General features: G+C 46.6%; 1 protein-coding gene across 1 annotated transcript in view; it reads left to right on the top strand.

The window, feature by feature from the left end:
• LOC148128254 (alpha-1-antitrypsin-like) overlaps positions 1 to 22,311 on the top strand; it is a 29,391-nt gene extending 7,080 nt beyond the window's left edge. Inside the window, 6 exon segments of the mRNA XM_087922142.1 lie at positions 1,314 to 1,943; positions 2,852 to 2,920; positions 2,923 to 3,112; positions 5,448 to 5,537; positions 11,332 to 11,389; positions 22,051 to 22,311. Of these exon segments, the coding sequence (XP_087778268.1) occupies positions 1,314 to 1,943; positions 2,852 to 2,920; positions 2,923 to 3,112; positions 5,448 to 5,537; positions 11,332 to 11,389; positions 22,051 to 22,236 (1,223 nt within the window). The 3' untranslated portion in view covers positions 22,237 to 22,311.
• Positions 22,312 to 22,589: the final 278 nt, after the last annotated feature.

Genomic DNA, 22,589 nt, shown 5'->3' with positions numbered 1-22,589 from the left:
GAGGCTGGACTGCCATCAGTCAGAAATGTTGTAGGGTCTCCTGCTTGGGCCAAGGGTTGGACTAGATGACCTACAAGGTCCCTTCCAACTCTGTAAATCTGTATCTGCTAAATATAGGTGTAGATTCAACAGCTGATAAATTGTGAGATGTGCTCACAAAGTATGGGTGCCCATATGCAGCATTCATCAGAAAAGGTCAGGGCTTCTTCGCCCAGGTGACCAACTGCCATTTCTCTTGAATCAAATATGTGTTTTGATCACTGCTAACTAAGTGGTGCCTGGAATTTACTCTCACTGATCTAAAAGGTGCCTTTTCTCTAACTGTAATTGCCCTGTTTAGGATTTAAGTTTTTTTTTAAAAAAAAGTCCTTGAATAATCTTGCACTTTTAAAGAAGCCCATTAAAAGAAAAAGAAGGGGAGCATTTCCTTTAAAAAATAACAACCACCAGAGGTATGATAGCAGGTTGTTAAAATTATATTTGTCACCCAAATTGGCAGCAATGTCCTCTGGTCCTGAGTATTCCAGATTTTATTGGTAACAAATCTTATAATGATTAAATATAAGGTTTACATTTTATTACCAGTAGAAGTTTTTTAAAAAAGAATGACAGGTTTTTAAAAACTCAGCCGAATTTATAGCCTTACAACAAACTCAGGCCCTCTGAATCTTATCATGAATGAATCTCAGAGCCCTTACTGATGCCCCAAAGGTTTCTTGGTTTTTTTTCCTTGAAAATATTTTGTTGTGAAGAAGCTTCTTGGATGAAAAATGAAAGGTTTTCAAGGAAAGGCCAGTGGCCTTTTGAAAAGCACCTTTCAGACAACCATGACCTGGATGATTGAGAATCTCCACAGACATTTATCAAAGCTGATACATCTATTTGTCAGGAAGTGCTTATGGTTGTTATTCTAAATATAAAGAAAGGATATGGTTTTTCCAGAGTCAGCATGGATTATTATTTATATATTTGAATGCTGGATGTTACCAAATTTATATAGGGTGGTCTTCACCTTTAATTCCTCCTGCAAGTAGCTAGGTATATATTGCACTGCAGATAGGTTGCACATAATTAGCTAAAATATGTACCAAAAATGGTCATGACTACAACATGATGTGGTTTGAAATAAGCACGGCATAAACTTATATTACCACATTCTTGAATTAAAAAAACATAACAATGTATGATCAACATCATTTCATGCTGACCTTCAGCTAGAAACCAAAATACTGCAAGACTGTAGCAGAAAATGTATTTTACAAACACAGTTTATGATAAAAGTTCTTTCTTTATCCCATTTTATTTTTTTGCAGAACAAATTATCAGCAAGATGAACAGAATCATTCACCTGAGCTTGGCCTTGCTGGTGTTTTCTCTCGTCAGCCATGGCCACCATGATGTCGATCATCCCCACGATCATCATGACCCCAAGGCTGCTAGCAAGATCCAGCGCAATCTTGCTGATTTTGCAATTAAACTCTACAAAATCCTGGCTGCAAGATCTCATGAAGAGAACCTTGTTTTCTCACCCTGCACCATTTCTATGTTGCTTTCAATTCTGTTATTAGGGACAGACTCCAACACTCATGCAGAGATTTTAAATGGCCTTGGCTTTAACCTGACACACATTCAGGAAGATGAGATCCACCAGGGGTTTCATGAACTTCTCCATCTGCTTAAGCATTCAGAGAAGGATTACAAGCTGGATATTGGGCAGGCCCTATTTTTAAAGGAAGGCATACAGCCATTGCAGACATTTTTAGATAAGATTAAGGAACTCTATGAAGCAGAAATCCAAACCACCAAGTTTCAAAAACCAAAAAAAGCTGAAAAGCAGATCAATGATTATATAAAGAAAAAAACACACGGGAAAATTGCAGAACTAGTCAAGGATCTTGACCCAGAAACAGTCTTTGTTCTCACAAACTACATATTCTTTAGAGGTAACCTTCACAGGGAAAAGGAATGATTCCTTCACTAAAGGAAATATCCAGAGATGCTATTTGAGACAGAGTAAAGCTTTTTAAGTTTGGGGAAAGAGGGATGGAATTGCTCAAATTCAGGAAAAAAAAAACAATTTCTAATCAATACAAAGTACATGCACTGAAAAACTACCCCAGTACAGAAATTTAAGTATATTCTTTAGCTATTGTATAACTACTTCACTACTGGGGGTTGTACGAAACAGAAACTGTGCACTGTTTGTAACTACATTACATGTTTTTTCACTTCTGTGGAATTATTTTAGGAATGGTGGTTCCAGTTTTTTAAAAGCACCTAAGAGAAAGACCTCTTATCCAAAGTGGCATAACTGAGATTATCTCAGAGTAGTGGGCATTATTCCAGTTCTTCATAAAACTGGATTATAAATGCAACTAAAATGTACCCTTGTAGAGTTTAAAAACAACAAAAAGAGAAATGGACAGACTATTCTAAATAATTCTTCTTGATGTAAGATCACAGGCGACCCCTCCCTATATCTGAGTAGCATATAAGTCCATAGGGCTGTGCAGAATTTAGAATGGGTGTTTTTATCTTCAACCAAGGCTGAAGTAAAATGTATCATGAAAGAAGGTACCTGGCCATTTTCTTCTGACACCAATACAGCAGCTGCATTGCTTCACTGCCTGACCAGGATTTATGCTATGGGTGTGCAGAAATCGGTCCCAGCTTTGCAAGTGCTGGTCATCATAAGCAAATGAATGCACAGCATCTTACTAGTTAAATTATACCACCTCTTCGCCTCAGTAAAGAAGAGCACAGCATCTTCTTGAGGGTGAACCTAATTTGCCTCCTGCAGCTTTGATATGCTTATTCAAATATGACTATGGGTCTTTTTTGTTCTCTTTAGGCAACTGGGAGACTCCTTTTGATCCAGCGGTCACAAGGGAAGAGGACTTCTTTGTGGATCACAACACAACTGTCAAATGATGCACAGGACCGGTTGGTTTTACTACTATTTTGACGAGCAGCTATCTTGCACAGTACTGAAGATAGGCTACAATGGTACAGCCGCCACCTATTTTGTTTTGCCTGAACCTAAAAAAGAGAGGGAATTGGATGCAAGTCTATCAGTAGAAACTGTGAAAAAATGGGCAAATACTGTACACAGGTAACACTTCTTTTACTGGTTTGATATTTCCCTGTAGTTAGCATATTCTTTAAAAATGTGTAAAAATCAGGGGTGGGATGCAAATATTTTTACTACCAGTTCTGTGGGCATGGCTCATTAGAAGTGGCTAGGTGGTCATGGCCATGTGACTGGGTGGGTGTGGCTTTTCTTTTTTTCCAGCACCCCCCACACTCATTTTTTTGGCTTCCTGAGCCTCAGGGAAGCCTCTTGGGGGGGCGGCTTTCCTGAGGCCCAGGAGGCCAAAAACAGAGTGTGGTGGGGGGGATGCGCAGCAAAAACAAAAAACCTGTGCATCCCTTTTTGTCTCCTAGGCCCCAGAGAATTCTCCTGGGCAGAGCAGTAAAACAGTGAGGGAGATCCCAGGACATCTGATCATTGGAACAGCTGATCATTGGGAGGGAAAAATAGAAATACCTTAAGGAGTGACTGGGTAGGGAGGGGAGGGGATGGCATAGAGGGGCAAGGGCAATCAGGGGCATGATTTTCTGGTTCTCTGAACTGCGCAGAATCGTAACAATCGGTTCTATAGAATTGGTCCAAACTGGTAGAATCCCACCCCTGGTAAAAATATTTCAGTGCCTGTGCATTCTTTGCTATGCTTTTCCAGAATAATTGCAGAGAGTTGATTTTAAGTTAGAGACCAGCAACCTAGGGCTGTGCATGTTTCTCTAGAGGTTCAGGTGCATCTTTTGATATTGTCCCCCTGTATGAGTGTGGAAATTTGCTCATTAGTTCTTAGTCATAATAATGATTATTCTTCCTTCCTGCTTGTTACATGTTACCACATGTGTTTGCAAAATAGTTCGAGACATGCCAGTCAGAGATTGATATGTTCCTGTGGAAAATTCTGCACTGTTATTCCAAAGTGGTGAGAGAATATCCTAGAGGACTGATCGATGATAGAAGGAGGGGGCTTTGGTGAGGAGATGCCAAACCCACCTCAAAAGCCTCACACCAAGAATAAAGCAGAGGGCAGTAGCTCCCTATCACCTCCACATAAAAATATATATTTGCTCAAGTCCCATTTGATCTTACAATGTTGTGCTTGATCCCTTCATAATACTCTGATACTCCACTAGTTTCTTGCAATCTTTTCTGTATTTTAATTAATCTCAGGAAGGCCAACTTCTGGGTCTACAAGATGGTAGCGTGAGTGTGATCATCCTCCCTTTATCTGCATTTATTAAAAGTAGTGGGGATTTGACACCGTAGTGAACATCTTGTAGATTTTTATCTTCCATTCAGGCATTGCAAATTAATTCCATTTGCCAGATCAAATAGATAACCTGAATTGGATCAAAAGCACAATCTGAATAAAATGAATAGTTCCAATTACAGGTAGTACTCACCGATCATAATTTGGACTGGCAATTCTATTGTAAAGTGAAAATCAGACTGTGCCTAATTTATAATGTCAATTCATCAATTCCAGCTGCATCTATTAAGCTAATCACCTTGTGACTTCAGACATCTTGTCAGCTTGATTTGCTTGTTGGATGCTGGCTGTGAAGGACACAAATGCCATCCGCATGACCACAGGACATCACTGTAAATTTTTTTCCCCTTTTCCTTTGCTTGCTTAAGCAATCTTTCTACACAACAATGGAGGGGGAGGGAGCATACAAGCAGACTATTTAGGCAATCAGTAGTCATGTCCATAATACAGGACATGACTACTTGTTTAGAAACTGCCTCAGACAGCGGCTGTTTGCAAATACAACAGTAAATTTCCTTGTGGGTGGGCAGGTTCTTTCGAAAGTTTGTAGTTCTGGTTATGTTATATGTTACCAACTTTTCCTCCTTTAAAGTTGATAAATGGAAATGTGCAAGATGAGCTAAGATCCTGAAAATAAATGTAATATTGGACTAACAGTTATTCCATTAATTTCAGATGTGAACTGATCATAAATAAGTCATTTAAATGTCTCAATCAAATCTGTGGGTTAAAAAAACACCCAATCCTTTGTAGAATTATTCTGATTTTATCCAAGAGAAGGAAAATATCTCCCATGCTTTTTCCAATAGTAAGAATCGTTCTTACTATTTTAGTTTAGTTGTAAGCCACCTAGTCATATGGTGGTTGGGCAGCCTATACATTCATTCAATCAATCAATCAAGCCTGATATTCATTTTGACAACAATGCCTGTTGATTCCACTCAAATATTTTAAACAGATTGATAACAGTTGTTATGATAGGAACTAATACTGTACCAAAAATCAATAGCTCTGTTGTTTGTGTTTTACTAATATTACTGGGTGTCCTTCTTAACTTTGCGGCATCTAGAGTGAAAATGTCTTTCTGTCTTTCTGAAGGGCTAGAGCATCGATCTCCATCCCCAAGTTTAGTATTTCAGCCACGTACAGCTTAAAGGAACCCCTCTCCCAGCTCGGTATTACTGAAATCTGAAATTACTGAAAGCGGGTGGGGGAGCATACAGGGGGTAGCAGAGTTTTACCTTATATGGAAGAAGATCATAAACAAAGAACAAAGAACAAAGTATGTGATAGTTTGCAAGCTTGCAAATATGCTTATCATACTGGGCTAGCATATCCTGGGAAGAAAAGTAACAACAGTCAGTGTTTCGTGATATTGAAACATTTTTCAGTTGGCTAAAACAAGGTCATTAGATACGTGCAAACATCCCTGTATCCGTGTTTGACAATGTCTGCTTAATGGTGGAATAGCCACAATTCCTCCTTTTTTATTATTTTTGTGATGCTGTCTCCAGGTAAAGTCCTTTTTCCCCTGAAATGGATTCAATGGGTGGCAACAAACCCTTCGGTTTGTTGAGACCCTGTTGTACCAATTCATACGAGAAGGAACACTCACCTTCTGACTCTTCATCACTCATATCCAATAAGGCTCCTTTGGGAGCATAGGAGGCATTTGTATCTATTTCATTCTCTGACTCTTCGTCAGAAGACCATTCCAGCAGAGGCTGTTTAACGGAATCTTTGGATACAATAACAGATGTGAGAAAACTGACCGTTTTTTGAGTATTACTGATTTCACTATCAAGTGCTTGTAAGCGACCTTGTAAGAATTTTAGCAATCGTCCCATAACACATGGACCTATTAAACAGGCAAGGCATAGCAATATCAGAGGACCGGCTACAGCAGACAACAAGGTAGTTAACCATGGAGAATAATTGAACATGCCTTGATACCATGCTTGATTCTGTTGTCGCTCATTTTCTCTATCCTTCAATCGTTTGCGTAATTCAGCCATTGAATCTTTAACAATACCTGAGTGATCAGCATAAAAACAGCATTCTTCTTTTAAGGCTACACATAATCCCCCTTTGTTTAAAAATAGCAGATCAAGACCTCTTCTATTCTGCAAAGCGACCTCAGCTAGAGAAGTGAGCGAGGCCTGGAGTGCAGAGATCGAGGTCTCAATACGTTTGAGATCCTCATCTACTTGTAAACTGAGTGTTGCTACTTGTTGATGACCAACAGCCAGAGCTGTGACCCCAGTTGCTGCGCCAGCAGCACCAAGGCCCAACAACACAGACAATGTGAGAGCTGTGACAATTTCTCTTTTTTGACGAAGTGGGAATTTTGGGGGTTCTAACACATTAACAAGTTCCGGCCCTGGGTAATAAGTTATCTTGGGGAGCAATTTTACTTGTATGCAAAAGGATTTTTGAGCAATGAGAACGTCCCCATGAACACAGGCTGTGGCTCCCGTGGAGCATGCCCAAACAGAGTTGTTACCTGGAATGAAATACTGACCCCGGAGGCGAGCAGTTATGTTGTTTCCAGAAGAGGTATATAATGGGATATATCCACCATGCCCGGTAAAGGATGTGATGGCTAACCGTTCTTTGGTCAAATAGACTTGGCAATGATGACCTAATGAAACATTATGACAATACTTGGAATAATTAGCAGGGATATTTCCCAAACAGCATCCCTGACCTATTATGTCAGTAACCGTGATGGAAGAAGTATTCCATCGGCATCCGTTATCTGAGGTGGCATTGCGAATGGGTTCATCTGAGGCTACTGCATCATAAAAGGGTGGCAGGTCAGATAGGCAGAGCCAGCATTGGTCCGTTTTGGAGGAGTCATTAAGGGTGGCTTTTAATAATGCAAAAGAAGAATTAACCAATTGAATTAATGGATTGGCCTGAGTGTCAGATTTTTGTAAAAAGGCAGACTTCAAATTTTGATTTGGACCTATGTCATACGTGGGCAAAGACATTGTTAAACGAATAGTGAAAATGTTGCCTTCATCCTTTTGACCTTCCCATTGGCGTCCCCCCCATGTAAACCCTGACATCCATTGTTGTTGAGTCAATGTCTTCCCTTTTTCGGTAAAGGTAATGGTGAGCGGGTTCAGTCTCTGGCCACAACATGGCCACGAAGAGCAGGGAAGGTGCCCACGAGTGCGGGTAATGTTAATATAATCTCCTTTGGTAGGGGTTGACCACCGAATGTGGCCAGTGGACACACAGTTCCATTTTTTACAATACCTATCGATTGGACCACCACAAGCAGCGCGGGATTCGCCGGTACTGTGAGCAGGACAAAAGTATAAAGGAAAGTTATGAGCAGGATTTGGAGTGCAAGAGCCTTGTTTGTCCCATTTATCAGCTTGCAGTTTTTTGTCAGCAAATTTCTCGACCCCAGTACCCATTTCAGCAAAGTCCATGGATAATGGGGGAAACCATGGCCACCGAGTGTAGTTGGTGGTGCTATTAAGAACTTGTCCTTGAAAGTCCAGGATAGTCCAGGTATAGGTATGTGGCTGATGTGCATTCGTGGAGACCGCTCGAGGAGATCGACGGACACGATGGGCGGTGTGTGAAACGTGCTGTTGATACAAAGTGAGAGTCAATCGGGAGGAAGTGGCAAATCCATTGACCATTTTTGTAATTTCACACTGGTACTGTCCATAGTCAGCCAATTGCACATGGTGAAGGGCCAGAGTTGTAGCACGAAAATGAGAAGTGATGGAATATTGGGTCTCATTTGTCAACAGAGTGTCATTTCGAAACCACCTCCAAATAGTTCCCGTCTTTTTTACCGGAGAGCGTTGGACACATTCCATGGCGTTGGAAATGGAGCTGAGACCCGGAACTGCAGGGTATCTGAGGCGATGCGTCCGGATGAGTGTGGTTGTTTTGTGAGAAGTGCCATCGAGGATGAGGTGGTGTCTGCGGTCCAAGGGTGGCTTATAACGGCCTGGCCAATAAGATGGAAGAGTAGATCTCCAAAGGCAGGCAGCAGAATCGCAGGGTGGAATGCAGCAGTGAAGGTGTCTCTCCAGACGTTCCGAAAGAGGAGAGACGTTGGAGTCAAGCAGCTGTAGCCAGGATAGAAACGGTGGGGATAGGGGAGGAAAAGCAGAAGAGGGGGTAGACAATAAGAGAACAGTATGATTGAGGTAAGTATGATTAAAAGAAAAGCCTAAACAAGAATAGGAGCCAATTAGAGCTGACCTTAGCGGCTTGAGCTCCGCCTACGCCTTGCACTGAGGCAGCCTCGGTAAGAGACCAAGTAGGTGGCCACTCAGCAGAGCAGATGACAGAAACATCAGCACCGGTGTCAATCAGGCCATCAAAAGTGTAACCATTCAAGGTAACAGATAGGGTAGGTTTAGAAGCGTGCACAGGTTGCTGTAATGCAAATAGGGAAGGCGGATCAGTAGGTGGCATTAAGATAAGCGTAGCGACCACAGTCCCCTTTTTTAAGGAAAAACAGCGATCCCCTATTGCAGCAAGAGCTAGATTATTGAGAGCAGAGGAGTCATATAGATAAGGAGCAGCAACAATACCTTCTATAGTGAGAGTGGAATTGGGAATGAGCAGAATAGGCAATGAGGGAGGCAAGGGTGTTAAAAGAGTTGCAGTTAAAGGAAGCGTTACAACAGCACCAGGGTCATCATACACAAGGTCTTCAGATAACACTACCGGGAAAGTGGTAGTGGGGAGGTCAGCCTTGGTAGCGGGGCTAGCTGAGGGCCCCATAGTTAGTCTCCCGAAGGCTGAGCAGAGGGGGGGTTACTACGACACTGCGAAGCCCAGTGAAAGCCTTTACGACAGCGAGGACAGATAGTTTTTGGTTTTTTAGAATCAGGAGGCGGAGGGCCCCTAGCTTGGCCGCAGGGTGCCCCTCCTCCTCCCGGCATCCGACACTGATTTTTAAAATGTCCAGGCTTGCCACAGTTGAAACAATTGCCATTACGAGTTAAAGCAAAAGCGTCAGGAGAGGAAGCGGGGGTAGGTAAAGAAGAAGAAATAGCCGCTGCGAGCGCATCCATTTTATGAGAGGTTGTGCCAACAATTCTACAAAGCTGGAGAAACTCAGCCAAAGTGACTCCTGGCTTGTTAGCAACAGGTTGCAAAATCTTTTGACAGTCATGATTAGCATTAGAAAAGGCCAATTTCATGAGTAATTCCTGTTTAGCAGTAGCGTTGTCAATCTGACGATCCAATGCAGTTTGCAAGCGACTAATGAAAGAGGCATAGGATTCATCAGGATTCTGCATTACTTTTAAAAAGGTTTGGGTGGATTGTGAGTCTGTATCATCCACCCGTTTTAAAGCATTCATTGCACACATATGAATGATGGCAAAAGCACGGCGGGGACAAGTCTGTTGTTGAACTAAAGTGGCAAATTGTCCTGTCCCTTTAAGATGGCCTTCCGTGACTGCTGCCGGCAAACCTCGCCGTATTTCTACATCAACACATTTTTCATACTCAGACTGCCACACAACATATTGTGCTGGGGTCATAAGCATAGAAAACAACATTTTCCAATCATAGAGCAACATGACAGTATTACCAGAAACTAAGGAATCAAGTATGCCTCTAGTGTAAGGTGAATGCAGACCATAATTAGTTACAGCATCTTTTATGTTTTTCAAGACCTTAAATTCAATGTTAGTATGTACAGGGTTGCCGCCACCTCCCGGGGGGAGGGCAAGAGGGAAGGCAGAAAGAGTTTCAGAATCATCCAACGGTAGAGGGGAGGAAAGGAGATTGCTAATAAGGCCTCCTCGAGGAGTTAGTGGAGAGGAAGAAGGAGTGGGGGCAGAAGGGGGAGGATTAGAAGATTCTGCAGGATTGATGTAAGGTGGTGGAAGAGAGGGAGTTTCCACCTGTGCCACAAGAGGATCTCCAGATTTAGCAGGGTTGGTGGAGGAAGAAGAAGAGAGAGGGGGGGTCTTAGAGGTAAGAGGTGCAGCATTCTCTTTTGGAGGATAGAGTGTGTTTAATGCTGCCATGACAGCCCGCCAAGATGTTAATATTTCAGGCGGGGCTCGGGGGATATCATGTAGATACTTCCCCAATTTCTGCCATGAAGAGTGTCGGAGTGTTCCCTTCTCAGGATAAGATGGACAATGTTCCTCTATATATGTCAATAAATTAGTCAATGATTTTTTTGAAAGAGGATATACAGTGGTGCCATTAAGTTTTTGAAATGAATTAGCCTTCTTCACTATAGTATAAAGTTCATCCCTATGACTTGACGAAACTTTGGAAAGTGAGGAGCCCATTACTTACGATTGCGCGATGCCTTTGCCAGGTGCGTAAGAACGGGAGTGAAGGAGATGCACCTCTAGACAGAGATCACACCTTTGAGACAGCAAAGGCAGACAGATCCCGGACGAGCCCCCAGTTGTCGCAGCGAGCGACCGGTTCGTTGTTCCGTCTGCGTTCTTTCGCTGCCTATGGAATCCCCCGCAGGGAAGAAGTTTAGAGGGACCCTCGCAAGGGTGAATACCAATAACAGACACCAGACATCCGATTGTTTTCATAGGAGGGAGCACTTCACACCCGAGGCAGATGGATTGACCCAGGCAGCAGCAGCCGCAGCAGGAGGAGGGGGAGGAGGAGAAGGAGGGGGAGAGCTGGAGAAGGAGCTGAAAAAGCTTCGGGTGCTCTGTACAAACCTCATTTATTATCCTCTTTCAAGCGGGTGGGGGAGCATACAGGGGGTAGCAGAGTTTTACCTTATATGGAAGAAGATCATAAACAAAGAACAAAGAACAAAGTATGTGATAGTTTGCAAGCTTGCAAATATGCTTATCATACTGGGCTAGCATATCCTGGGAAGAAAAGTAACAACAGTCAGTGTTTCGTGATATTGAAACATTTTTCAGTTGGCTAAAACAAGGTCATTAGATACGTGCAAACATCCCTGTATCCGTGTTTGACAATGTCTGCTTAATGGTGGAATAGCCACATTTACTGATCATGCCAATCTCACTGGAGTCACCGGGCAGCCTTTGAAATTGTCTGAAGTAAGTAAAATGTTTGTATTGTTTGCATCATTTCAGGCAGGTTTTCAGCAAGATGAAGCCAGATTTCACAGAAGCAATGTTAATGAAGGGGACTACCCTTGCCCCCACCCCCCAAAAAAGAACTTTCCCTTCCAACTGCCATTTTGTAAGCAACGTATGTGCATCAGATTGTCTTTCTGGCATCATTTCATGTTTGTTCATCATTACAAAAAGGATAAAGATTGAGATGGCAGCTTATCCATGCTGAGCTTTTCTTCAAACTGACCCCTCAGGAAAAGCACTGGCCAACTTAGAAAGACGCAGATGTCTTTTATCCACAAAGTCCCAGGAACATGAGAGGGAAAGTGAAATTGACTTTTTAAAATATATATATAGGGGAAAAATGCAACAACAAAGTGTATAGAACAGGAATATATCCAGGGGGAGAAATCTAGTGTGTTTGGACACATTCCATCTATTTCTCTTGTGGTTACCAAAAAGATTGCTAGACTAAGAAATTGGAGGGGAGGAAATGAACTACAATATAAATAAACAGCAGACTTGCCTGACCTATCCATATTTGCAGAGAACTAAATTAATCATGGTTGCTATACGGTTCCAGGTGATGAAATAAATAGCTTTGCGCAGCACAAAATCTGTCTAAAACTTTTGTTTGAAAGGATGGAACACAGAAGTGTGGAGATCCAATTTAACAACGCAAGAAACTCAGTTTGGGGCCTGAAAAGGGCCAAGCAATATGATTTTGGAAGCCTAAAATGGTTTTCCAGAATGGCTATTTTAATCTTCTTTGGTTTGTCAGTGGCTGAATTAGAGGAGGCCTAATTGTAGCCCTGGGCAACATTAGACCCAAGAATCCTGATCTGTGCATGAGGATGCTAAGCTTCAAAGATGGCCATGTTATTGTGCCCTGATATTTCTCTGCTCAAAAGATGGAATTAAAAGGGGGCTGAGTTAAACATTCATTACTTATAATTTTTAAGCAAAATAATTACCAATAATATTCACCTTTGAAATTATCATTACTTCAAGTTCCTCAATACTATTTAGTTCCAGGAGCAAAAGGAGGCTCTTTGGTTCTTTTTATCTTAACTCACTATACCCATGATGGTGAATCTATGGCACGCATGCCAGAAGTGGCACGCAGAGCCATTTCTCTGGGCACGCGGAGCCATCGCCCGTTGCTCTTCCTGGTTCCAGTGCACCAGCCAGCTGGACTTCATGTGTGCATATGCACCAAAAACCAGAAGAGTAGCCATGCACGCTCTAGGAAGATGAACTTGTTTCCAATGTGGGCATGTGCGTTGGCCACTTGGTCTGATTTCTGGTGCGCATGCAGGTGCAAAGACCAGCAAAGTTCATGTGTGCATGCCAAAAGACCCAGAGAGCAGCAGAGCTGAGAGGCAGGATGGGTGGGCCAGAGTTTCCCACCTTCTCTGTCTGAGTGGGTTGTTTGCGCAGCTCCAGCCCAAGGTGCATCCGTGTTCTCCAGAGCACCTAGCCAGCTTGGGTGCCCTAGAAGAGCCCCCTGCCCCCCATGCAGCCCCCCTTCCCACCACTTTTGCCAAAGAGATACAACCGTTTCTGTCCCTGGCGTTTCTCCCACCCAGCTCAGCACACCGCCGATCAGTCCCTCAGCGGCATCTCCATTCAGGCAGCTCGCTTCCCTGCCAGAAGCTCCTCCTCTAGCATTCCACCTGGAAGCGGCAGCCCAACAGCCACTGCTGCTGCCGGGAGCAAAGGGGCAGTGGAGGCATGGAGGCATGGATGGGCAGGCCAGGGCTTCCCTCCCGCCCACCCAAGCATGCTTCTTGCACGGCCCCAACCCTCCAGCCCATAGCATGATGCACATCTGTGCTCCGGAGTGCCTGGCCAGCTTGGGTACCCCATAAGAGTTGGCCAGCTCCCTTCCCACCACTTTTGCCAAGGAGGTGCGACCGCTTCTGTCCCCGATGGTCCTCCCACCCGGCTCAGCACACCAGTGATCAGGCCCTCAGCAGTGTCTCCATTCGGATAGCTTGCCTCCCCACCAAAAGCTCCTCTTCCAGCATCCCGTCTGAAAGGGGCACCACAACAGCCACCATCACCAGAGGAAAGGGGGCAGTGGGGGTGAGGACAGGAGGGCTGGGGCTTCCGTCCCTTCTTGAATGGCCCCAGCCATCCTGCCAGCAACTCTGCTTCTCTTGCTCTTTTGGGTTCCGGCACACTGGCCAGCTCGGACATGAGGCAGCCATCCACCCAATCAGCAAATGCTGCCCTGCGCACCCGAGCCGGCCAGGCACTCCAAAGCACAGATGTGCATCGTTGCCACGGGCTGGAGGGTTGGGGCTATGCAAGAAGCACACTTGGGGGGGAGGGAGAGAAGCCCTGGCCTGCCAATCCATGCCTCCGCTGCCCCCTCACCCCTGGCAGCAGCAGGGGCTGTTGCACATGAAGTGGGCATCCACATCATTCTCTGCAATAAATAAAGAGAAGGCATCGCTTCTGGGTGATTTCCTGTCTGGGGACAAAATCCAGGTGATCCCAAGGAAGGATGAATTTGCATTCTGTCTGGGTCCCCTGCCTTGAATGGGGAGCAGAAAAGATCCCTCCTCCCTTCCTTCTCTTTGGATTGTTTTGTAGCTACAAATAACTGAATGAGCCTGACATACTCAAATATTCAGTGCTCAAACCCATCAGAATTCTGCCTCCTTCAGCAGTGGCCTTTGCTTTGGGGCATCTGTGGACCCCCCCTTACCCTCCCCCTCCCTCCTGTCTCTCCCTTCATAGGAGTTTTCCTCCTGGATCCACTGCCACAAACAATCCGGAGTGCATTTGTGATGCTCCCTTACACGTCCCTTCTGTAGCTGAGCCAGGCTCCCTCAACCACCCTCCCAAAAGACCCAAGCACTGCCCAGCAGCCCCGGCAGGATCCAATGGCACCCCTGCCCCTGTTGGAGAGAAAAGGGATCCAGCCGGAGAGCTTCTCAGAGAGGCTGGATGGGAGGAAGGAAGAGGCTCCTGGCAGGACAGAGCTCTTGGAAGGGCTCAATGGCCGGCCCCCAGGCTCCTTCTGGCCCTCCAGCTCTGTTATGTCCTTGGGGCTGACGCCAGTTCCCCATCAGGTCCGCAATTCTTACGGGGGCATTCTTAGTCCCCATTGGCTGGCTCCCTTCGACAGTCGGCTATAAAAGCCGGCTGCTAGGTTGAGCCAGCTGCTGTTCGCTGGTAGGTCTGCTGTTAGCTGCAGACGCGACAGCCCCCTTTATTCCCATGAATAAAGTGTGTGTTATGACTGAAGCTCTGGTGTGGCCTCCCTTCTTTCCGAACTTAACATTGGCGACGAGGGTGGGATCTGGCCAGCCAGCAGCTATATAAGAGCTGAAATCACGAATCTGAAGCGCTGAACCGTAGCCGCGACGTTGAGAGCTCGGTCAGCCATTTGAGAGGAAATTGAAGCGGAGCGTGTAGCCGCTCAAGAACACAAACTAGCTACAAGAGAGTGGGCGCTGAGAGCCTCAGCCGCCCAACAACAAACTTGCCAGAATTGCGTGTAGCGAAGCTCCAGCGTGACGCTCACGACGGCTAAATCCAGGCGCGAGATTTAAATCGCTGTCAGCGCGCAGCTGCAGCATCGCCGCCTCGCCCTTGTAAGGGCGCGAAATTTAAACAGGCGTCAGTTATAGCGTCTGTTCCAGCCGCCAAGGGCTGCAGAGAGCGAGAAAACCCAGAGAGATTCCACGAGCTGAATCACCAGACTGAATTGCACTGCGAGCGCAGCTGCTACCTGTACAACCCAGAGAGAACTCAGAAGCTGAACACTCATTAACAGCACTACAAACTGTAGCTGCTACCTTTTCCAGGGCCTGTATTCCCAGTGAGACTTGTTTTACCTGCCACAAGCTGAACCAGTCATGAATGCGAATCCGGCGTTCCAGCCATTTAAACCAGACGAAGATAAATGGGACTCTTATAAAAACCGGTTTAACCATTATATTGATGCTGTGGGTCTGGCTGACGCTACAGACAACAAAAAGAAGTCCTTCTTCCTGAGCTACTGTGGGGCCACCGTATTTGACACGGCAACAGCACTGTTCGCCCCAAGAGAACTCAAGAATGTCCCATGGTCTGAGCTACTGGAGACCCTCTCCAATCATTATTCGCCGAAACCGTCACAGATCGCAAGACGCTTTGCCTTTCGCATGAGGAAGCAAGCGGAGGGAGAAACCATAAACCAATATATGGCAGCCCTCAGAACCGCAGCCCTGCACTGTGAATTTAAAGGCTACCTTGATGACATGCTCCTGGACCAACTTGTCTGCGGAGTCAAGGATACAAGACTACAGAGGCGGTTGTTGGCAAGGAAGGACCTCAACCTCGCACAAGCCATCGAGGAAGCCCTGGCTGCAGAATTGGCAATACAGTCAGTGGCTGAAATACAGGGAAGCACCCCCAAAGGTAATCCAGTCACTGTACATTCTGAGGAGGCAGTGAACGAAGAAGAGCCCATCGAGCAATCTGAGGTGCACCGTCTCAAACCATTCAAGCAGCCACAGGTAGGAACTAGACCGAGAGAAGGCAACGTACCTAGGCACACCCGCTGTGCCTCTCCTGTGGGGGTCCCCATGCCAGAGCAACGTGCAGGTTCAAAAGTGCCACCTGCAACAACTGCAGCAGAAGAGGACACATCGCTAGGGTGTGCCAGGCAGCGCACGTGGCTCCACAAAAGCCACCATCTTACGCCCCCTCGGGGCCATCCAGGCAAGTAGAAAATTGTTTTACATGCTATCAAGCTAACCATACCTTCTTAACACCCAATAAAATTAAACTCTCCATTCATTTAGAAGGTAAACCCTGCCTAATGGAGGTCGATACCGGTCAGCGCTCTCGATTATTTCATGGAGCACGCTAAAGAAGATACGTCCCAGCCTGTCCAGGAAACAGCTGCAGAAGAGTCGCCTATCCTTACGAGACTACCAAGGGAAGAACATTCCAGTAATCGGAACAGGCAAGTTCCTAGTCAAATTCAGGACCTTTAAAGGACACCTGCCATTAGTGGTAGTTGATGGTGCCCTTCCTAGTCTTTTGGGGTTGGATTGGTTCCCCTCTCTTGGCCTTAACTTAACGGGGGTTCATGCTGTCTCGTCCTCTGACACCGACTCACTATTCTCTGATTACGCTGACGTTTTCAGCGATGAATTGGGGTGCTACAAAGGCACACCTATTTCTTTCTCAGTGGACCCCCAGGCAGTTCCCATCCGTTTCAAACCGCGGAGAGTGCCATTCGCTCTGCGTTCTAAGCTGGATGCGGAACTAGACAAATTGTTAAAACAAGGGGTCATCGAACCCACGGATTTTGCTAAGTGGGAGACACCTATTGTCACACCCCTCAAAAAAGATGGTAGTATAAGGATGTGTTCAGATTACAAGACCACAATAAATCGCTTTTTACAGACTAGCGCATACCCAGTGCCAGTAATCCAGCATTTACTGCACACATTCGAACCCGGAAAGATATTCGCCAAATTGGATATGTCTCAGGCTTACCAACAGTTTCCTGTAGACAACCAAACGGCCGAATTGCAAACCATTGTTACCCATAGAGGGGCTTTCCGATGCAAGCGCCTCCAATTTGGTGTGAGTGTCGCCCCGGGCATATTCCAGTCGTTAATGGAACGGATCCTACAGGGCCTCCCTGGCGTGGTTCCATACTTTGATGACATCTTGGTTTCCGCCCGGGACAGCACACAGCTTTTCCTCAGAGTTAGAGGGGTGTTGGACAGATTCAGACAGCATGGCCTCAAACTAAAAAAAGAAAAATGCACCATAGCCACTAAGCAGGTGGACTTTCTCGGGTACCGAATAGACGCCTCTGGCATCCACCCGGTAGAATCAAAGGTTAAAGCCATTCACGAAGCGCCCACACCGGCGTCCAAACCAGAACTACAAGCCTTCCTAGGCCTGCTGAACTTCTATGCATCATTTCTGCCGCACAAGGCATCAGTGGCAGAACCACTACATAGACTCTTAGATAAAAATGTTCCATGGCACTGGGGACCCAAAGAGGAATACGCTTTCAGGGCAGTCAAGTCACTCCTCACTTCAGACGCTGTACTGATCCAATTCAACCAGAACCTACCGCTAGTTTTGGCAGCAGATGCCTCGCCTTTCGGAATTGGGGCCGTATTAAGTCATAGACTACCCAACGGGTCCGAAGCCCCCATTGCGTTCTTCTCTAGAACATTTTCAACGACAGAACGCAACTATAGCCAAATCGACAAAGAGGCCCTAGCTGCCATAGCAGCTGTTAAAAAATTTCATGAATTTCTATTTGGGCACAACTTCGAACTGGTTACAGACCACAAACTGTTGTTGGGGCTTCTCTCCGGAGAAAAGCAAACACCACAAGTCTTGTCGCCCCGAATGACAAGATGGACTTTATTCCTGGCAGCATATTCATACAAGTTAGTACACCGTCCAGGAAAAAATCTCAGCCATGCAGACGCCCTTAGCCGGTGCCCGCTACCAACGCCTGTGGAGGATCCGGCCCCAATCCACACCATCTTTAACACCAGTGAGTTCAGAATTCCAATCACTGCGAGAGACATTGCCTTCCAATCCAGGAAGGACAAACTGATCGCCCAGGTCCTGGACTGGGTACGGAGGGGGTGGCCGGGCAGTAACCCTTCTAACGAATTTTCACCCTTTAAAGTCCGCCAACAGGAACTTTCCAGTTTACAGGGTTGTCTGCTGTGGGGGACCAGAGTTGTCATTCCAGAATCACTACGCAGACCCGTCCTGAAGGCATTACACGAAGGGCACCCCGGCATTGTACGAATGAAGGCGTTGGCACGGAGCTATGTATGGTGGCCGGGCATGGACGACGAAATTGCAAAATGGGTAAGCTCCTGCCGTCCCTGTCAAGAATCCCGGCCAGCGCCCCCAGTAACCCCTCCCACCAAATGGGAAAACGCCAACGCACCGTGGTCCCGCCTACATGTTGACCTGGCCGGCCCATTCCATGGCAAAACATTCCTAATAGTAGTAGACTCATTTTCTAAATGGATCGATGTGGCACTCCTTCTCTCAACCACCACACAAGCAGTCGCCCAAGCACTGACTCGTTTGTTCGTCACACACGGTCTCCCAGACACCATTGTGTCGGATAACGGTCCTCAATTTACGTCCACAGACTTCAGCCGGTATGTCACCAACCTAGGCATCCGGCACATCTTAACGGCTCCCTTTCACCCCTCGAGCAATGGGTTGGCCGAACGAGCAGTCAGAACAACCAAAGAGGCCCTTGCCAGATTCTCCCAAGATGACTGGCATTCCAGACTCTCTAGATTCCTTATAAGCCAACACTCCACCCCGTGCACGGTCACAAACAAGTCACTGGCAGAGCTACTGATGGGCAGACGCTTAAGGACAATACTAGACAGACTGCACCCTCACTATTGCCCAGATACACCCATTGGGTCTAACAGTAGGGTCAGAAGTTTTGTCTTACAGGATCAAGTCTTCACCAGAAATTACGTGGGAGACCCGTTGTGGGTACCTGGCAAGATCGTGGCCATCATGGGGCCCAGGTCGTACCACGTCCAGTTAGAAGACGGGCGCATTTGGCGGAGGCACCTGGACCAGTTGAGGAGCCGGCAGAACGAGCACGCCACCACCGACCCAGAGACCACAGCAACATTCCAGGCACCGCATCCGGCACCTAGCTGGGACACTCAGAGTAACCTGCCTCCACCAACCGAACCGAGGGAGCAGACGGCTGACCATGACCATCCCGCAGAATCAACATCCATTCCCAGCAGCTCCCCTACCGCACCGGGAGACCGCAGCGACTCGACAACCCGGCCGGCGACCGGCGAGCAAGGTCGGGTGGCTGGACAGCTACCAAGGGACCAAATCCCCGCTGTCCCGAACTCTGTGCCACCCGCTCCTACACCCGAACTAAGACGATCAGAGCGGCAACACAAACCGCCTTCATACCTTAAAGACTACTCATGTTCGTATCTGGGGGGAAGGGGTGTTATGTCCTTGGGGCTGACGCCAGTTCCCCATCAGGTCCGCAATTCTTACGGGGGCGTTCTTAGTCCCCATTGGCTGGCTCCCTTCGACAGTCGGCTATAAAAGCCGGCTACTAGGTTGAGCCAGCTGCTGTTCGCTGGTAGGTCTGCTGTTAGCTGCAGACGCGACAGCCCCCTTTATTCCCATGAATAAAGTGTGTGTTATGACTGAAGCTCTGGTGTGGCCTCCCTTCTTTCCGAACTTAACAAGCTCCTTCTGGCTGCCTCCAGAAAGGGTTCGGCTGAGTCCAAAGGGCAGGAGACTTGGAGGATCTCCAGGGCTGCGGAGTCCTTTGGATGTCAGTGGAGGGAGCCAGAGGGGGGGTGAATGCTTTGGCTGATGGGGAGGGAGGGCACCCCCTGTGAGAAGGGTGGGCAGCCTTGGAAGCTGCTTAAGGGAGGGAGGGAGACCAAGATCCTCCCCCTCCCTCTTTTCTCTTTTGCTCCCTTGATACTTCCTTTGTATGGACTTGATGGCGTCCTTTCCCTTGATGGCATCCTTGTCTCCTTGGAGCTCTCACCCTCCACCTTGCCCTGCCAGGCTGCCCAGAGCCCCTCCAGGAAAGCTGGGCCGAGTGCCAAGGAGCTTCCTCCCAGATGGCGGCCAAGTCAACACCGCTTCCTTCCCATCAGGGCTCTGTCTCGAGAGGCTGCGGAGGTCCCGCTGAGGGGAGGGGGAAGGGGAGGAGGCAGGTGGAAGGGGAGCTGCATGGGGGGTGGCCAGCTCTTCTGGGGTGGCGCAGGAACTAAGCTGCATGGGTGGAATGCCAGGAACAGAAACAGTCACGCCTCCTTGGCAAAAGTGGTGGGAAGAGGGGGCTGCACAGGGGCAGCTGGCTTTTGTGGGACACCCAAGCTGGCCAGGTGATCTGGAGCACAGATGCGCCATGGGCTGGAGCCATGCAACAACCCCACTCAGGCGGAGAGGGAGGAAAGCCCTGGCCTGCCCACCCTGGCCCTCAGCTCTGCCCCTCTTTGGGCTATTGCACTGCCTCTTCCATATGGAGGAGGAGGAGGGCCTGCCTGCATGGCTCACTGGCATGGAGCAGTTGACCACCCAGCCAGCAAATGCTCACCAGAGGAATGCTAGGGTAAGAGGTGTACTGACTGGGAAGCAGTCACACTCCCTTGGCAGAAGTGGGGTGTCTTTATTTCTGCTGGCTTGTTCTCAGTGGAGGGCTGGAGAGGGGTGCTTCATCCCGGCCAGAGTTGGGGCAAAGCTCTCCCACCTTCTGGCTCCACAACACAAACCCCAGGAACACTGATGCCCCTTCCCTTTGAGGCCAGGAAGGGGCTCCAGCTTTCCAACTTTCTTTCCCTGTCCAGGACTGTGGAACCGGGTCGTCGGTAGGGATCATCCCGACAGGGATCAAGGGGGCAGGCAGGGAGGCGTGAGGACCCCTGAAATGCCAGACGGAACCAGCGCATGCGCACCAGCCAGCTGGTCTGCACATGCGCACCAGAAACCGGAAGACCAGGCATACCGGAAACCAGAAGATCATGTGTTTTTTCAGTTTTCAGCATGCAGGAGTGCTCATGCTCCCGCCCACGTTAGCCATCGCTGCACTATATCTTACCTGTTTCTTTTCACAACTGTTCAACCCAATGTTTTTCAAGCTTGGTGACTTGAAGACATCTGGACTTCAATTTCCAGAAGTTGTGAAGGCTTAAAAACACTGATTTAACAGATAACAGATAATCAGAGTTGGAAGGGACCTTGTAGGTCATCTAGTCCAATCCCCCACCGTCCAAGCAGGAGACCATACACCATTTCTGACAAATAGCAGTCCAATCTCTTCTTGAAAGTCTCAAGTGATGGTGCTCCCACAACTTCCGAGGGCAAGCTGTTCCATTGGTTGATTGTTCTCACTGTCAGAAAGTTTCTCCTTGTTTCCAGGTTAAATCTCTCCTTGTTCAGTTTCCATCCATTATTCCTTGTCTGGCCTACAGGCGCTTTAGAAAATGGAAGACCGCTATCATGTCTCCCCTGGTCCTTCTCTTTACTAGACTAGCCAAGCTCAGTTCCTGCAACCATTCATTGTATGTTTTAGCCTCCAGTCCCCTAATTATCCTGGTTGCTCTTCTCTGTACTTTTTCTAGAGTCTCAACATCTTTTTTATAATGTGGTGACCAAAATTGGATGCAGTACTCTAGGTGTGGTCTTACTAAGGCTTTATAGAGTGGTATTAGTACTTCCCTTGATCTTGATTGTATCCCTCTGTTAATACAACTTAGGATTGCATTAGCTTTTTTGGCTGCTGCTGCATACTTCTGGCTCATATTTAGCTGGTTGTCCACTAAGACTCCAAGATCCCTCTCACAGTTACTGCTATTGAGCCTGGTTTCACCCAGGCTATATGTGTACTTTTGGTTTTTCTTGCCTAAGTGTAGGACTTTACTTTTCTCTTTAAAATTTTCTCTTTAAAATCTTCCCTCAGGAGAACCCAGCACTCACTTCAGCAATGCATGGCTAAAATTGGAACAAGATAGAGAAAGTTAATATAATTCTAGTAATGTAAAGTCACAGATCTGTGTAACAAGTTATCATCATTTCTGAGTTATTTTTCTCTTCTTCCAAATTTTGATTTTTTTTTCTTCTTTTCTTCTCAGGTTACCCATAAGGCTGTGTTGACTGTTGATGAAACTGGAGCTGAGGCAGCAGGAGCCACTGCTGTAGAATTCATTCCTCTCTCAAGGCCCATGAGAATTACTTTTAACCGACCATTTGTAGTGGCTGCTGTCCATGAAAACTATATAGTATTTATGGGCAAGTTTACAAACCCAACACAGCAGTAAAACAACAGCAACAAAACCCTAGTGTGTGCTGGATTTTGAATACAGTTCAAAAATAAAGTATCACTGGAACATGAATTTCAGAGAAAGAGTGTTTTTTCCCTCTGCAAAAGTTAAAAAATCTATTTGGTTCCTGTATGAATCATCATATGAAACTGATAGTTTCTAAATAGAAAAAAATAAATAAATGTGGGAATACTGGGGTGTATTGTCTGCAGATTGAAAAAAAAATTGAGTAAAACAATCCAAAAATATTGTGGGAAGTACATCCCCAAAGGATAGTGCCAGGAACCACTAAAACAGTGTCAAAAGACTTAAAACAGCTCTTCCCCTTTAAGGAATTTAAACCCCAGGCA

Source organism: Pseudonaja textilis, chromosome 1 (assembly GCF_049901715.1).
Source record: "Pseudonaja textilis isolate UNSWEBS1 chromosome 1, rPseTex1.2, whole genome shotgun sequence".
Lineage (NCBI taxonomy): Eukaryota > Metazoa > Chordata > Lepidosauria > Squamata > Elapidae > Pseudonaja > Pseudonaja textilis.
This window is presented reverse-complemented; position numbering and strand designations above follow the sequence as displayed.